Source organism: Sander vitreus, chromosome 9 (assembly GCF_031162955.1).
Source record: "Sander vitreus isolate 19-12246 chromosome 9, sanVit1, whole genome shotgun sequence".
NCBI lineage: Eukaryota > Metazoa > Chordata > Actinopteri > Perciformes > Percidae > Sander > Sander vitreus.
The window spans coordinates 8,724,780-8,740,981 of record NC_135863.1 but is presented as its reverse complement, the minus strand read 5'-3'; the positions used below and the strand labels follow the sequence as shown (position 1 = coordinate 8,740,981).

At 42.0% G+C, this 16,202-nt stretch overlaps 1 protein-coding gene across 1 annotated transcript in view; it reads left to right on the top strand.

Annotated features, from left to right (window-relative positions):
- Nucleotides 1–16,202, top strand: part of anos1b (anosmin 1b) — a 47,286-nt gene that overhangs the window by 22,037 nt on the left and 9,047 nt on the right. Inside the window, exons 3-8 of the mRNA XM_078258571.1 lie at nucleotides 7,302–7,364; nucleotides 8,136–8,343; nucleotides 8,907–9,091; nucleotides 10,894–11,023; nucleotides 13,791–13,884; nucleotides 14,450–14,693. Coding sequence (XP_078114697.1) covers nucleotides 7,302–7,364; nucleotides 8,136–8,343; nucleotides 8,907–9,091; nucleotides 10,894–11,023; nucleotides 13,791–13,884; nucleotides 14,450–14,693 — 924 coding nt within the window. The remainder of the gene's footprint in view (nucleotides 1–7,301; nucleotides 7,365–8,135; nucleotides 8,344–8,906; nucleotides 9,092–10,893; nucleotides 11,024–13,790; nucleotides 13,885–14,449; nucleotides 14,694–16,202) is intronic.

The window sequence follows — 16,202 nt, the reverse complement described above, 5'->3', positions numbered from 1 at the left end:
ACACATATGTACTATGTATATATATGTATAAGACTCTGAACAACTGAACACATAAATGAACATAAATGTTTTTTCACATTGCACACAGGGTGATGGTGTATGGAGAATGAGCACATCTGGTCTGTGGCTGTCTTTGTCTCTCTCTCTTTCTTTCCCTTTCCTCTGGACCTGTTTCACAATTTGTCTTTCATCTCTTCTCTCCTTTTCAACTGACACTCACTCCCTCCCCCCCCTCCCACTCTGAAACCACATCTCTCCTCCCCTCCCTCTCCCATTTCCTCTCTTCCCTCTCTTTGAGTGTGGCTGTCATCCCTCTATCGTGGCAGGTGAGGCCATAAAACAGCAGGAGAGGCCAAAGCAGGGCCGAGAGACTAGGTGTGTGTGTGTGTGTGTGTGTGTGTGTGATTAATTATTATACAGATATCTGAGGAGCTCACTATGCAAACTGTGCACACATACGGACACATACACAGTCATTAATCTAGGCTCTGTTGTTACAGTGTGTTGGTGTGTTAAACAGTAACACCCCTGACCTCTGACCTCTGCTTTGTCTACTGCTCTCTCTCACACACACATAACTCATCATGTCGCCTTCAAGGCCAAAAGTGTCCGTTCGTCTCTCAGCTCCACTTACACAAATACGGTTCATGTACTTTTCAGTGATTTATAATATCCAAGTGATATTTGAGAGTGTAAGGTGTGTACCACATACATACCTTGAGTGTTTTCAGCTTAAATCCATTTGCCTCAACCCTCCCTTTCTCCCTTCGCTCTCTCTCTGTCTCGCCTTTCTCTCACTACTGAGAGTAAAATAATACATACCCACATTCATTACTTCAGTAATACAAGTAAAATACTCTGTTGCATGTAAACCTTTTGCATTCAGCATTAGTAACAGTATAGATTATTATAGTATAGGACTATTACTGGCAAAATATATAAAGTATCACACGTTAAAGTAACTCTTATGCAGAATGGCCCCTGTCAGTGTTCAATTAATATATTATTGAATTGTTATTGCTGTTGCATTAACATGTGTGCAGCATTTAAATGTTGGAGGCAGGTTCAAGGTAGAGCTAATTTTAACTACTACTACTACTACTACTACTACATACATGTGGAGTAGAAAGTACAGCATTTCCCTCTGAAATGTGGTGAGGAAAAAGTAATAACTATAGTGTAAAATGAAATGTAGTTCAGTACAGTACTTGGAGATTTACTTATTTATTTTCCACCACTGTACAATACAATAAAATACATACTTTATTGTCGGGACAATAACGTTTGAAAGTTGTCTTTAACTTTAACCACAACTAGTCTATAAAAATAACATAATAATAATAATAATAATAATAATAATAACAAAATAGATAACATCTGTGTACACCTGCACTGTCAGGGGTATGCTGACTGCAGGGTGTGAAAAAAGTACAGTTTCAGGTCGAATAGTCACGTTGCAATAGGGGACTATATCTTTTGTAAATAAAGCACAAGAAGAGTAATATTTGGTATTCAGTGTTCCCCACATAATTAGATTCTATTTGTGGTGGTAACTGACCCGGGGTGGGGGTTGCACGCGTGGAAAGAGGTGCAGACTTCTTATATTAAATGTACTGCAAATATTTGTATACACAATTCTGCAGGTAACAATTCAACATTTTAAATGTAATGTTATAATGCAGTAAGGAAAGGAGGCTTTCACATCTGACTACACTTAACAACAAAGTCAGGTTCATTTGATTAGTATGAACAGGGCACAACCGTATCTTTTTCCCAAGGAGCATGTTTTGCTCCTCAGTTGAAAAATGTAGGAGTGACTTAAGGTAACTGCTATTACTGTTGTAGCTCATTTGTACAATAATACAATAGTGTTATGAATACAACCCATTATGAAGTGTAATGTTTTCTATTTTGAAATATTGATAGATAAATTGTCCGTGATGTAGAGTAACAGACTGCCCCTACAGTTCGGCATGCATGTGAACCACAGATTGTTGCAAATGTAACCATCATAGTGTGAAATAAAGTTTAACTGATGCTGTTACATGAACGGGCCTCAGCAGAGAGGCGGAGCGAGACGACGTCTCTGCATATTCAGGGAGTCAGGGCGATGCTGCTAAAGCACTCAAAACTTTGAGTTTCATGTGTAGGCTACTCCCACATGGCTCGTATCAGGTGTTAAAATGAACTGTACCAAAACACGGGGAAATGTATTTACATTACGCACATACGAGACGTTTTCATTTTTACAGGTTATGAAACTGTTTCAATTTAATACTGATAGATGGCACAGACAGACAGCAGTTGGAGCTCCGGCGGGTGGAGAGCTCTGCGTCCGCAGTGGTTTCACCCCAGAGCAGCATGGTCACCTGGAGAGTCCGGTAGAGTCTGACTCTACAAACGCTGGTAGCTGACAATCAGACGTGAGGTGTTTCACTATGGGAATCGCCTCTGCATGACCAACTATGGAAGCTCCAATGACACCACGTCTGTCTGTGACAGACAGGTCAAACTGTGTCAAATCCCACAGAGGAACCAGGGGCCTGGAAACTGGGAGCTTGCGGCATGCCCCTTTCATAAAACGACAAACTAAGAGATGTTGCCCCGCCGGCTTATCCCTGAAACCCATGTAACAAGCTGAGACAGCAGCTAAGTACACAATTGTCGAAAAAGGCTTCCCTTTATCCATCAGGTACTGCAGGAAACACAGTAGGTCCACCACAGAACACTGAAAAGGGATGGTATCCCTATGTTCGTACCACTCCTCAAAAACCCGCCACTTTCCACTGTAAAGGGAGTGGGTGGATGCGGCCCTTGCACTCTGAATGGTGAAAGGTTCCACCTCTCACGGGCCAAGCCCAGAGCGCTATGCGGTCTGGGTGAGGGTGGTAGATCTCCCCGCCCGCTTGGGAGAGAAGGTCTCTGCGTATGGGGAGAGGCCATGGCTCTCCTGCCAGGAGTTGTATTATCTCTGCTACCCAATGCTTGGATGACCACCTATCAGGATTAGCAACAGGCCCTGTCCTCTCACCTCGCTAGGGTGGGGGAGATCAGACTGAGGGCGAGGGGAAATGCATAGAGTTGCACGTTTGGCCATGGGTGGGCTAGAGCATCCACACCCAGCGGTGCATTTATGCCTGACAGAGAGAAGAACACTGGACACTGCATGTTTTCCTGCGAGGCGAAGAGATCTACGGCTGCCTGACCGTATCTCTGCCAGATCTGTTCTACCACCTGTGGGTGGAGAGTCCACTCTGAGTACAGAGGATTCCAGGTGTTTAGAACACCTGGCACGTGTGTTGCTCGAAGAGACAGCAGTCTCTTGCTGCTCCACAAAATCACTGTGCGAGCTAACTGGTGCAACAGCAGTGAGCAAGTGCCGCCCTGGCGGTTGATGTACGCAACCACAGTGGAATTGTCTGTTTTCACTAAAACATGACGACCTTGGAGAAAGTGCAGAAAATGTTTTAGAGCCAGAAACACCACCATAAGCTCCAAGACATTTATGTGAGCCTGGGCTAACCTCCGGTTTTATGTGCCATTCACTGTTCTCCCTTATAGCATGTTTAGCGCCCATGCAGGCTATGCACATCTGGTGAGGGTCCCTGCCCGAGATGGGCACAGGCAGGATACAGCCTCACTAGCTTTCGGTTCCGACCCTTTGGCGGGGGGTGGGGCGCTGCCGAGGACATGGTGACTGGAAAGAAAGAAAAACGGCGTAAATATACAACCTTAGCAGGCGCGTCATGACACGTTAGCCTGTCGGCAAGATTAGCACACAGGGCTTAGCCTGAGCTAACGTTAACCATGTACCGAAAGAGTTAGCCCGTTGTAACACGTTATCTTACTCCAGGTACCCGGTCCGGCTAACAAACAAATGCTAACCAAATCCAGGGAGGCTCGCCATAACGTGATAGCCAGAGGGTAAAAGAGTTACACAGCTAAGCAACCAATAAACAAATACCGACTAGCCGACAGAAGAGCAGTTCGCCTTGATGCGGACACTGCTTTCAAATTGTGTAACCACAAGGTAAAAACTTCTTGCGAAGTACTTACTCAGCAAATCCAGACTGGGTTGGGAACTGTTTAGCAGATAACCAACCAAGCAAGCCTAGAAGCGCTGAGGGAGCTTAGTATAGTTTCTTCACGGGAAGAAAGCGAGAATGATTTGTAAGGAGCTGGTTGACTGTGATTATATGAGGATTATAGATGTGGTGTCATTGGTGCTTCCATAGTTGGTCACGCCGAGGCAATTCCCATAGTCAAACAGCGAACGAAGTTAGAAAAGGAACCCTGAATAAATACTGGTAATAACTTCATATCTAACCATTAAACTCCGGATCGACTAGCCTTCTTCTCTGTGGGGAAAAAGATTGATGTCGGAAAAAGCAACTTCTTTTTCTGTGTGTTAATTAGCGGATCGCAAACCAAGTTTAAAGCTCATACTGCCACCTACATTACTGTATTGGAGTGTGTAGAATAATCAATGGCATTAATGAATTTGCACGGAGGAGTAGCGTCTGTTTTGTTTGTGTGTGTGTATATGTGTGTGTGTGTGTGTGTGTGAGAGAGAGAGAGAGAGAGAGAGAGAGAGAGAGAGAGAGAGAGAGAGATAGATAGAGAGAGAGAGAGAGAGAGAGCATATACGGCAGTATGTGTAGGTCAACATTGATTGTGTTGCGGGCCACCACAGATATATCAATGCATAGGAAACACTGGTATTGGTGTTTGCAAGAGTTAGTATTCATTATTATCTAAAATATATGGTATGGATGTATTGTGGGATGGGATGTTTAGTTATCTAGGTTTGGGGGCATTTTTGCCTTTGTTAGATACCGTAGAGGAGAGACAATGACAGGAAAAGGACTCAAACCTGTGACATTGTGATTACAAAGTCAGCTATCTAAACCTTTATTTCACAGGGATGCCCTGCAAGCTGGGTAAAAAACCCCAAAATAAACTTCAGTGGGGATGTATGTTTTAGCCCTGGATTAGAGAAGGATAAGTCAGGGAGAGCAGAGGAAGAAGGAGAGGAGAGGTGTTGAAGTAGGGGAAAGTAAGGAGGTAGAGAAAGGCAGTGCAGGGATGAAAGGTCAAGGAGGAGAAAAAGAGGAGTGATAATGTGAAGACAGGAGATAAAAAGACAGAGTGGACAGAAGGGGGAAAGAGTAGAAGGGAAGGGTATGAAAAACTAAAATGTCTAACTGATCAAAGTGGCAGCAAAGGACGAAGGGAGAGTACAAAGTGGGCTGGGTTTGGATGCAAGATGGAGTTGTGCGCATATGAAAAAAGACAATAGGTGTGTGTGTGCGTGTATGCGTGTGTGTCTGTGCGTGTGTGTGTGTGCGTGTGTGTGAGCGTCGTTTTTGGGGAGATTCTGACAACCTGAGCAGCATGTGGTTGCAGTGGAGTGCAGAGACCCACGAGAGCTCCTTGAAAAAATACATTGCACTTAACGGTCTGGTTACAATACTATGGGTGTGTCATGTATTATCTCTCTCTCTCTCTTGTATTGTCTCCTCATACCCAGACTCCTTGAGGAATACGTAACTAACTTGCAAAGGAGAAAATGGAAAATAACTTAAAGTCTCAAAAATGTATCTTTTGTGGACAAAGGCTGTAATTTGATTCTTCATGGGGAACAAAGGTTGAGGTCCTCCTGGATTTATGGCAGTTTTAATGGATTAAATTGTGAAGTCGATTGAAACTTCTAAAGTGTAGCACACATTGCTGTCCATGCGTATGGTAAGGGTGTTCCAAACTAGGTGTGCCAAAATATTCATGTTGATCTGGCAGAGATGGGCAGTCTAACATGCATGGAGTGCATCAAGGTGTATGATGCCTAAACACCTGCTATGGTTGTGCATATAGATTTTTATTTTGTCACTATTGGAATCCACTGTAACTTACATAAATCCAGCTGACTACAGCCCTGCGGAGAAACAAACTTTTTACTGCCACATTTCAAACCTACAGAGTGTTTAATACTCAATAGGGAGAATTTGGGGTGGAGTATCACTTTAAGCTAACCCAAACCTTTTCATCCATGACTTGAATGAAATGAGCCGACTGTACAACATTAAACCGCTATCATGCTTCACTCCGAGACTCCATTTTTTTGTCCCACATGCTATGAAACCAGCACATGTGGTTTCACTGGGTTTGGTTTGTTGATGCTGTATGAATCCCAGTGACAAGTAACTATGAAGTGTTTGTCTTTCATTTTATAAATGAAAAGTTTACATGGTCTTTAATGCAGTGCTCACGTATGATGATAACCCTTAAAGTGTTCATAATCACCAGTCTGCAAATAAATAATAATAATCTAAAACAGCTGGGGTTTGAGAAAATACTTTTTCATCCAACAGTAGCCCATTTATTTGTGCAAAATAAGTTTTTATGGCTTTTTGTTGATTCTGTTTGTTCCCGTGGAATCAGTACGATGGAATAAATTGGAGAAATGATTGAAGCCAGGCACACTAGGGAGCTGAGGGAGGGAGACAGACAGAGGGAGGAATAGAGGAGGGGGGATGGCGGTTCGGGGTGAAACCGCAGTTTTTATATGTTGTCTGGTTTTAATTTGGTAAGAGCCATCATTCACCAGTTCACTGAGGTGGCAAACCAGATGAGTGTGTGCATGTGTGTATTAGGAGTGTGTGTTTTCTCTGTGTTCCATACCTGCTTAAACACTAAGGCCTCTGCAAATGCTAAAACCCTCTAACACTTTGTCATTTATCCTTGTTCCAACACATTTTCTTTCTTGTATTTCTTCAAACCTCAGCTATTTAAAGGAACAGTTAGACATTTTCGGAAATACACTTATTTTCACTTTCTGGCATGGAGTTAGATCAATGCCACTCTCGTAAGTATGCGTCTAATATAAGGCTGCAGTCAGTAACAGGCTAGCTTAGCTTAGCACAGAGACTGAAAGCAATGGAAAAAAGCTAGCCTGACAATGTCCAAAAGTAACAAAACCTGACTACCAGCATCTCTAAAGGTAACTAATAACCAGCCGCGACGCTGGCATTGTTTTTAAGTCTGTGCGTCTTTAGATGTGTAAAGTTCGAAGATTCTGTGGTCCTAGAAAGGGCACTGGAAGTGTTTGTCCTAAGCTAAGCTAACCAGATGCAGGCTGTAGCTACATATCGATCCTCTCATCTCTCTCCACCAGAAAACAAATAATTATTTTCCCAAAAATGTTGAACTATTGCTTTAAGAAGGTGTTGATGATCAAATGTACTTACTTTATTGTGCCTAAAGCCTCATATTTTGTTTATTTATATTTGTTTGTTTATGTGTAGTGCCTACAGCCATGTAAAGAACTGTGGGAAACCAAGAAGGTCCTTTCTCCAAAGTCTTGTGAGGTAAGACAGAAAGAGAGTGCATAATGTGTGTGTGTGTGTGTCACAACACCCTTGGTGGCTGTGTCACTCCTGCACCCGAAACTTGCTTTTGTTGGCACCATGAAGCTGTTTTCTGACTGTGTATGCCATGAATGAGCATTCATGTGTGTGTTTATGCAAGCTTATGTGTGTTATGAATAACATGTTTGTGAGCTTTTAAATGTATACATTTGGGAGTGTGCAGTGGTTATGTGTGTATATATTGTGTGTGTGTGTGTGTGTGTGTGTGTGTGTGTGTGTGTGTGTGTGTGTGTGTGTGTGTGTGTGTGTGTGTGTGGCCCTGAATGATTATTTGTAAAGCCAGTCGCTGTGGTCTTCATATTAGTTTTTCATCACAATAGCTGAAGCATGTTACTGGCTGGCTGGCTGGCTGGTTGGGAACACAAGGCTATTTAGAGCTATTAGTTAAAGCTTGTGTTTACATTTTGATGATCTGCTGCCATGTGCGCACACGCACGCACGCACACACACACACACACACAGACACACACACACACACACACACACACACACACACACACACACACACACACACACATGCATCCCCTTTTAGACCAGATCTCAAGGGCTGGCTTCAAAGAGTCAGTAGGAGTTTACCATACCATGTACCAGGATACACTTTCACCTCTGCTGTGTGTTTTTCTGCCTTCATATGTGTGTTCATACGTTACGCATTGTTTCCGTTGTGTGTCAACTGTAATATTAACAATTTCCCACTGTTCTTTCTCTCAGAAGCAGACCGAGTGTGTGACGAGCAGGGAGTTTCTGACCTCTCTGAGGTTGTCTCGTCAGGGGGACTGCCCTCCGCCTCAGAGAGCCACCGGATTTGCTGCAGCCTGCGTGGAGGGCTGCTCAACAGACCAGCATTGTCCCTCCCCCAGGAAATGCTGCTTTAATGGCTGTGGACACACTTGCCAAGCCCCATCCAATCTATATAAAGGTAAAGGCAGGTTGGGACTTGTGTGTAACATCTTGTGGGTTTTATTATGAGAGGCTGCTGTCACTGCTGTTCAGTGAACATGCTTTTAGTTGTTTCTTGTTCCTATGGCGTTTAAATGTACTTATTGTGAGTTTCTTTGGTTAGAAGTGTCTGCCAAATAAATGAAATGCAATTTAATGTAATAACCATCCTTAAATACTGCCTGCTTGACTGCATCCGAAGTCCCAGACGGCCCCACCGTGGTTAAAAGCTCCAGCTCAAGTCTGTGTGGAGCTAGTCATGAGTACAAACTGCCTCAGACGCTGTGACGCTTGTTCCTAGTGTCACTTTGTTGATAGTCAAGTCATTTTTATTTATATATCCCAAATTACAATCTGTACATACACATACAATAGATACTGCATTGTACAACATACAATACCCTTCTACCCGTAGACCATCAATCTCACAATCACTTTGTGTTATTTGATGTTACGTAAATGTTTTTTTTAATGTTTTTTTTAAATAACTTTCAAATAACATCACGTTCCTGTTTTGACCTTTTAAATAATTATTTTCTCCAGGTGTTCCTTTGAAGCCTCGCAGAGAGATGAGCTTCGTGGAGAATTCAGAGGGCCATGTGAAGTTGGTGTGGGTGTCAAAGTTCAATGTTAGCGTGGAACCGGTCGTTTACATGCTCCAGTCCCGCTGGAACGTCGGGATTCATCCCAGTGAAGACCATGCCTCTCCATGGACTACTGTTGCCATGGTAACTACAGTAACCAGCAGCATCTCACCTTTCACCCTGGGTCTTTATTTTTTTACGATTAGAAGGTTCAAGTCAAATTCAAATTCAGTTTTTGAATGATCTTTTCACATTTAAAGAGATACAGACAGGAAACAGAAAATACACAACTGCACATGCCCTTATTCACGCATACAGTACATGTGCTCATTCAGTTGTTTTAGTGCCAAATACCCTTGTGACAGGGTAAGAGTGAGATTAAGACAGTTACACACACACACACACACACACACACACACACACACACACACACACACACACACACACACACACACACACACACACACATTGGGGAATATTAGCTATGGAGATGTTGATGAGGGGTAGCTGTTAGCTAGAAAAAAACAACCTTGTAACAACATGGCCCATAGCTGATTTTGTCTTGAGTCATTGCAGCCATAAAAATGGTTCCCTGTGCCTTTAACAGTGGAGCAGGGCCACAAACTTCGTAACATATCTTTAACTCATAACTCTCAATTTGCCTCGAATGATGAAACTTCTCAGCTATGGAGATGGATGTTAGACTCTGTTTCCACCTCATCAGTCTGCTGCCTTGCTGTCTAAACCTCTCCACCCCAGCCAGTCTCCCATTCTGCCAGGGTAAACCGTATGTCTGTGTGTGCGAATGTGTGAGTGTGTGTGTGTGTGTGTGTGTGTGTGTGTGTGTGTGTGTGTGTGTGCGCGTGCGCGTGTGTGTGCATTGTACGTCCGTGTGTGTGTGTGCCTGTGTGAGGTTAGGTAAATAAGCAGAGCTTAAAAAGGAACCACAGGCAGCCATAGTCGTTCCACCGGCTGACTCTGAATGACTGAACGCTCATTATAGACTTAAATAGATGGCAGCTCGTGTCTGTGTGTGTGTGTGTGTGTGTGTGGGGATGAGTAGATTTTAAGCAGTTGATTACATTTGCACTGTCAGGGAGACAAAACATGTGAATCTTTAGCAATTTGAACCATAATTTGGGCAAATCGTTTAATTTTACTATAATCAGATGGAATTCCAATCCGGCTGTGTTCATCGGACTTTCCACCTCATTAACTTGTGAAACGTATACGTCTAAAAGTACACAGGGCTCTGTCATGTTTTTTAGAAAAAGAAGATAGTATGGATTTGTGAAAGATGACGGAATATTTTCGCCCAAATTGGGCTTGGATTGAAGCAAACTTTCTATTTACAAATTGAGAAACTCAAAATAACACTGATTTGGAATAATGTTTTGCCAATAAATGTATCGTTCCCTCGTCAACCGGTGAAACGTCCCACTGTGTTGCCACACACTTGACAGTTCATTTGTTAAACAATTAAGATGCGGGCATTACAATAACATAACTTGATAGGGAGGAACGTCAAATAGCTCAAGAAAACGCTCATCCCCTCATGTAGTCTGTTTCCACTGTCACGTCCTTAGACTGACCCCGTCCCTCTGTTTCACTTCCGCTTTAAGCTCAGTGACGCAGATAGGCCACCAGCCATCCCAACCGGGGGGCCAACGCTGAATTATGACGTGACAATAGTGAGACTTGTTTTGAAAGAGTAAGAGTTTAATATAGAACACCAGGCTGAAAAAAACATTGTTGTCCTGGAGTACACCTGTACGTCGCTGTAGTAAGGTGAAAAGTTTGAACCACTGGAGGTCAGAAAAAACAAGATTTTCAGGGGATGTTATGACTCTTTAAATCTGTCGGGAATCATGTATAATTGTATCTGTTTGGAACAAAAGTCCTTCTCTGTCATGCAACTGTTATATGTGATGTGTTTGTATTTTCAGACCCTTTCTGAAGATGTGGTTCTGTCAGATTTGAGACCTCAGCGCTGGTACCAGTTCAGAGTAGCAGCCATCAACAGCCATGGCGGCAGAGGCTTCACCACACCCAGCAAACACTACATCTCCAGTAAAGGTAATACAAACACAGTTTAAACACATGCTTTCATTTTCTTTCGAGAGCTGTTACTAGAGTCCCACAGAGAGTGATGATTCCTCCTGTGTTTCATAACTTACTGTTGAATTTTGATATTCTGTTGTGAGACACTGAGCAAAACACATATTCTTCCGTTCCATTTGTGTCATTTTATGAGAGATATTACATCTCTCTGAGGAAATGTCAGAAACTCTGGAACATTTCCAGTCCTCTTCTTTCCTGTTCTTACTCTCGCTTTCACTCAGAGTTGATGGATAAGGTACACACAGCAGGAACACTATCAGGCAGTCCATAAAACACAGACAGGAAACAGAAAATACACAACTGCACATGCCCTTATTCACACATACATATACAGTACACATGCTCATTCAGTTGGTTTATTGCCAAATACCCTTGTGACAGGGTAAGAGTGAGAGTTACATGCACACACACACACACACACACACACACACACACACACACACACACACACACACACACACACACACACACATACAGTAGGAGGTCCTAGCTCTAATGTTTAGCAGACTTAGGTCATATTGATGTCGCGCCAGGATTGGCTCATGATATGAATCCCCTGCCAGGATTGGCTAGAGCATGTTTGTATGTGAATAATGACTTCAGGTTGGACTGAGCTTTGGAAAAAGGTTCTTTATCAGTTGAGCACTTATGGGAGATTATAAAGAGGTGTCTGAGATAGCATTTTCCACCGCCTTCAACAAAACACCAAATAGTAGAATTCCTCATGTAATAATGTTTAGAGAATATACAACCTGTGCCATGCCTGCATACTGAAACTTCTCTGGCTGTCCTTGTGGCCTATCAATGTTGATACATACATAACAATAATAATAAAGAAATAGTTTTTTGCAGAGAGTTAGACAAAAAGATTCTAATGTCTGTCCTTTACATATAAACCTGGAATTATACTTCTCTGGGCTGTGTGCATGTCAGTGACCTAAGGTTACTCATAACACAACTCTTCCCAGCGTAGGTTCACAAATAGGTTTACGTGTATCTCTGCAGAATAATAATTTCAGGTTAAGGCGATAGCCAGCAGTCAGTGAAAAAATATAATTTGTGCTTTTACAGTGGATTATGTGGGTTATTTCTTTGCTGGGAGCAGTAACTTCCAGAATTTTCCGCTGGTTGCTTGCTTTTGTATGGATTAAGCTTTAGAGGTGCTGTTTCCCCCTGTTTCCAGGCTTTATGCTAAGCTAAGCGGCTGATGGCTATAGCCTTATATACAACAGACAGAAATGAGAGTGGTATTGATCTACCCATCTAACTCTCTGCAAGAAAGCAAGTATGTTTATATCCCAAAGTACTGAATTATTCCTTTAAGATTCGGGGTGTGTGTGTGTGTGTGTGTGTGTGTGTGTGTGTGTGTGTGTGTGTGTGTGTGTGTGTGTATTTGTGAGTGCCAGGGTTAAAGGTTAAAGACACACTTCTAAATAAAATCTGATCGGTGTCAGAGTCTTGTGTTTCCAGTTCATTAGTTTGATTAGACAGGGGCTGGAGGTCAGGGGTCACAAATCAGGAGGCTGGGAGATGTCAGGATGGTTGGAGTTCCTCCACTGTGTGACCTTATTCTAACCAGAGAGAGACTCTGAATTTGAAACTCCCCTTTCCTGTTCATTTAGATATTAGGGTTGCACAGTACCTGCCAACAGTAATTACTAGGGAATGTCTGGTTCAGAGAACTCATCTTGATGTCTTCATCTTATGAAACAATGGACTGAAATCGGCTGATTGTGTAAGACGCACACAGTGAAAAAGGCCTCCAAGAAGAAACGTGTGTCTTGGATATGATCTGGAAATTACTGCTGGCACTGAGATATACCCTTCTTATTCCAAAGAAAAAACACATGCACAGACAAACAGGCCAGGTCTTGCAGTCTGAATATGCTGCCCTAACTTTGATCTCTGCATCTGGGTCAGCCAAGCACAGCCTGGGGCCTGTGGGAGATCTGCCATGGGGGATGTAGTTCTAATCAGATATATTTTGTAGTTTTAATCAAATACAGAATTGGGGTTTCAGTTTCTAATGAGATACAGAGCCATTGTTGAAAGAGCACAGTATTTAATCTTGGATGCAAACAGTGACTAGTGGTGGTCGTCTTTGGTCTGTGTTGAGGTAGCTACTGAAAAAGGATGCTTCAGGCTTCTCCAGTATCGCTCACCTTTGATGCTGGAAATCTAATTGGCTTTGTAGACTTGAATGAGACCAAGAGGAAATTAGCTTCCCCCCCAGACATTGAGTTATTACAATTCAATCAAGCTGGTTGAACAGTCTTTGCCTTGTAAGAATCACGATCTTAACCCCAATTAGTCTTCACTAAATCTCCATATAGATGTAACGCTTTCTTGCCACTGGAGCAGTAGATGAGAAGAGATGAGTATGAGGGTATGCCATTTGTCATTAGAAACAGTTGGGACAAACGTGTCCAGGGTGTCATTTTCACAGGGGATGTCCTATCCTCTTTAACAGTTTCATTTTTATATATTGACTTCAATCTCTCTAAACAATGCCCTCTGACTGTCTACTTGCCAAATCCCCATGAAAGATGCTTTGAGTTAATAAAATGTTGAAAGACTCATCTCAGTCACCTTCAATTATTACGCTCACAGCAATAAGCTTAACAGGCAGCAGCTGAGAAAAGTACTTACACCTATTATTTTGATGAGCATTTGTGCCATTTCTCTCTTGACAGCATTTCTCTGACTATCTCTCTCTCTGCAGACCCCTCACCTCCAGAGCCTCCAATGAATGTCAGAGTGAGCAACCACACTCTAGACTGGACAGGTTCACAACCAGGGACCCATCTTACAGAAAGGTATCTCAATAGATTAAATATTATTAGATAGATAAATGTCTTTGCTATTTTCCTTGCTGGGTTAGTTGCTATGCATCCTTTCAGGACTGCAGGCTGCAGTTGTAAGTCATAAAATGTGTTTAAGTGGATTGTCAGTGCCTGTCTGATGGCGTAGCTGCATGCAAATTACAGTTCAGCCTTGACCTTATTCCAATCATAAATTGCAGCGCCTTTTCTATTTGTGTGTTTTAATGGTAAACAAGGTCATATAAAGTTTAGACCATTTCTTGGATCAGCAGCAATATTGCAATCAAACAGAGGTCAGGTCTCAAATTGTAACGTGATGATAACATGTCTGACAGCTCATACATAGAATAAATTAAATATATGAAATCCAACATTGAAAGCAGATGACAAACAAGTATTGCAACTATTTATCTACCACACCAGTGCAACGTGTTCATAAACAATTACTTCTAATCTAAACTCTAAACTTATAAGGAAGTACCTTTCTTTTACTTTATTACCACAAATGTGTTTACATCCATGCTGCAATGTTGTTTGACTTGTTGCTTTCTCCCCTCAGGTCGGGAGGAAGTGGGGTCACAGTTGCGGTCTTAATAAGCTGGGAGCCCCCCAGAGAGGGAGACCTGCCAGTCCACAACTACAGAGTCACCTGGATGTCTCGACATACACACACAGCGCACAAACACATGCACACACTGCATGCACACACACATACAGTGCACAATAACATGCACACACGTCCTACACACTCACGCACACCAGAACAAGGTAAAAAGGAGAGCAACACCAGAGTGACTCAGGGGGTAAGTTTTTTTTTTAAACTCAGTTACACTGAATAAAAGAATACAATGATTTAACTGTCTATGCCCATCAGAAATGCACACGTATGAACACATGGCACACAAGTCCTTAAAAAGAATAAATGAAAAGTGCACATGCACATCTATAGCTGCACCTGAGAGATTTTACTGGCTCTGTAAATCCATGCACCACACACGCACACATGCACATACGCACGTACGCACACATACACTGCAGTGATTTTACAGCCCTCTGCAGTGCTGTATGCAAGTGGTGCAAACTATTTAACTCATTTAATATGATCATAGCAACCTGTATGTTGTGTATGTTTAAAGTTCAGCACAAGTAAACAGGAAACAACACCATAAGAATGGATGGTACTCACATTCAACATTTCTTTATATTCATTCTTAATGTTAGACATTAAATGATTACCTCAAATTAAGGAATGTCCTGCTGAGCCTGTAAACCAGTAAAAATCCAACAAATGAAAATTAGGTGGAGGCATAGTGGAACTGCTAAAAAATTAGGGGATGAAAAAAAATGCTCTTGCTATTCTACATTTTTTGTTGAATTTGCATACTTGAAACTTGACACTTATATGTCATTAAAGTAGATTTAACTTTTTAAGGTTTTCTACATAATATATATACCAAAATAAGGTTTACATGTGCATTACTTTAGATCTGGTTTTGACATGTTTACACTGAAATCCCTGTTTGGCACGCTTTCCTTTATTTTTGCAGACATTTTGTGCATATGTTCCTTGTGAATCTGAAAATGCAATATTGTCCTCAGACAGACATACGTACCATTATCTTTATGGGACATACCGGTAACTTTGTTAGAGTGCTATGACAACATGCAGGTCTGGCTTTACAGCGGTGAAATAACATGACTACTTAGTCATGATAGATTGACTGGCAACAGAGAGAAGTGGCTTTCGTGCATTTAGATAACATGTTAAACTCAAGTCAAAGCATCTGGAAATGTACTGACGACATGCCAGTCATTGCAGCACACGGACATTAGTGAGTGAGTGTTCAGTTATCAGAGAAGTAAAGCATAAGATCTGCGCAAAGGTAGACTTATATGATTGATGTTTAGATGAATATTTATTACTGTAGCTGCCAGCACAACATGTAAATCATCATTACAAGCATTAGACCAGGAGAATGATGGGAAGTTATTTTACAGAGGAATAAAGTTAATCACTACTGTCTCCTTGTTGTTCAATTCAAAGAGTAACTTCGGTAACCTGTTTCTTACTGGTTTCTTTTAAATTATATTTAATGCAGCAATAACAGTCAAGAGGGTGGATTTTACTATTATGATTATAGGCGTGACGGTGATGTAATATGTTCACGATGCAAGTATGTCCAGTCAGCAACGCCAAAATACCCATAATCACAGTAAACAACACCGATATTACAGCTTTGACGCAACAGTTATGATTGCCTATGCAGTGACTGAACATTTTCTCTTCAAATTAGTAAACAGTACTCTTTGCA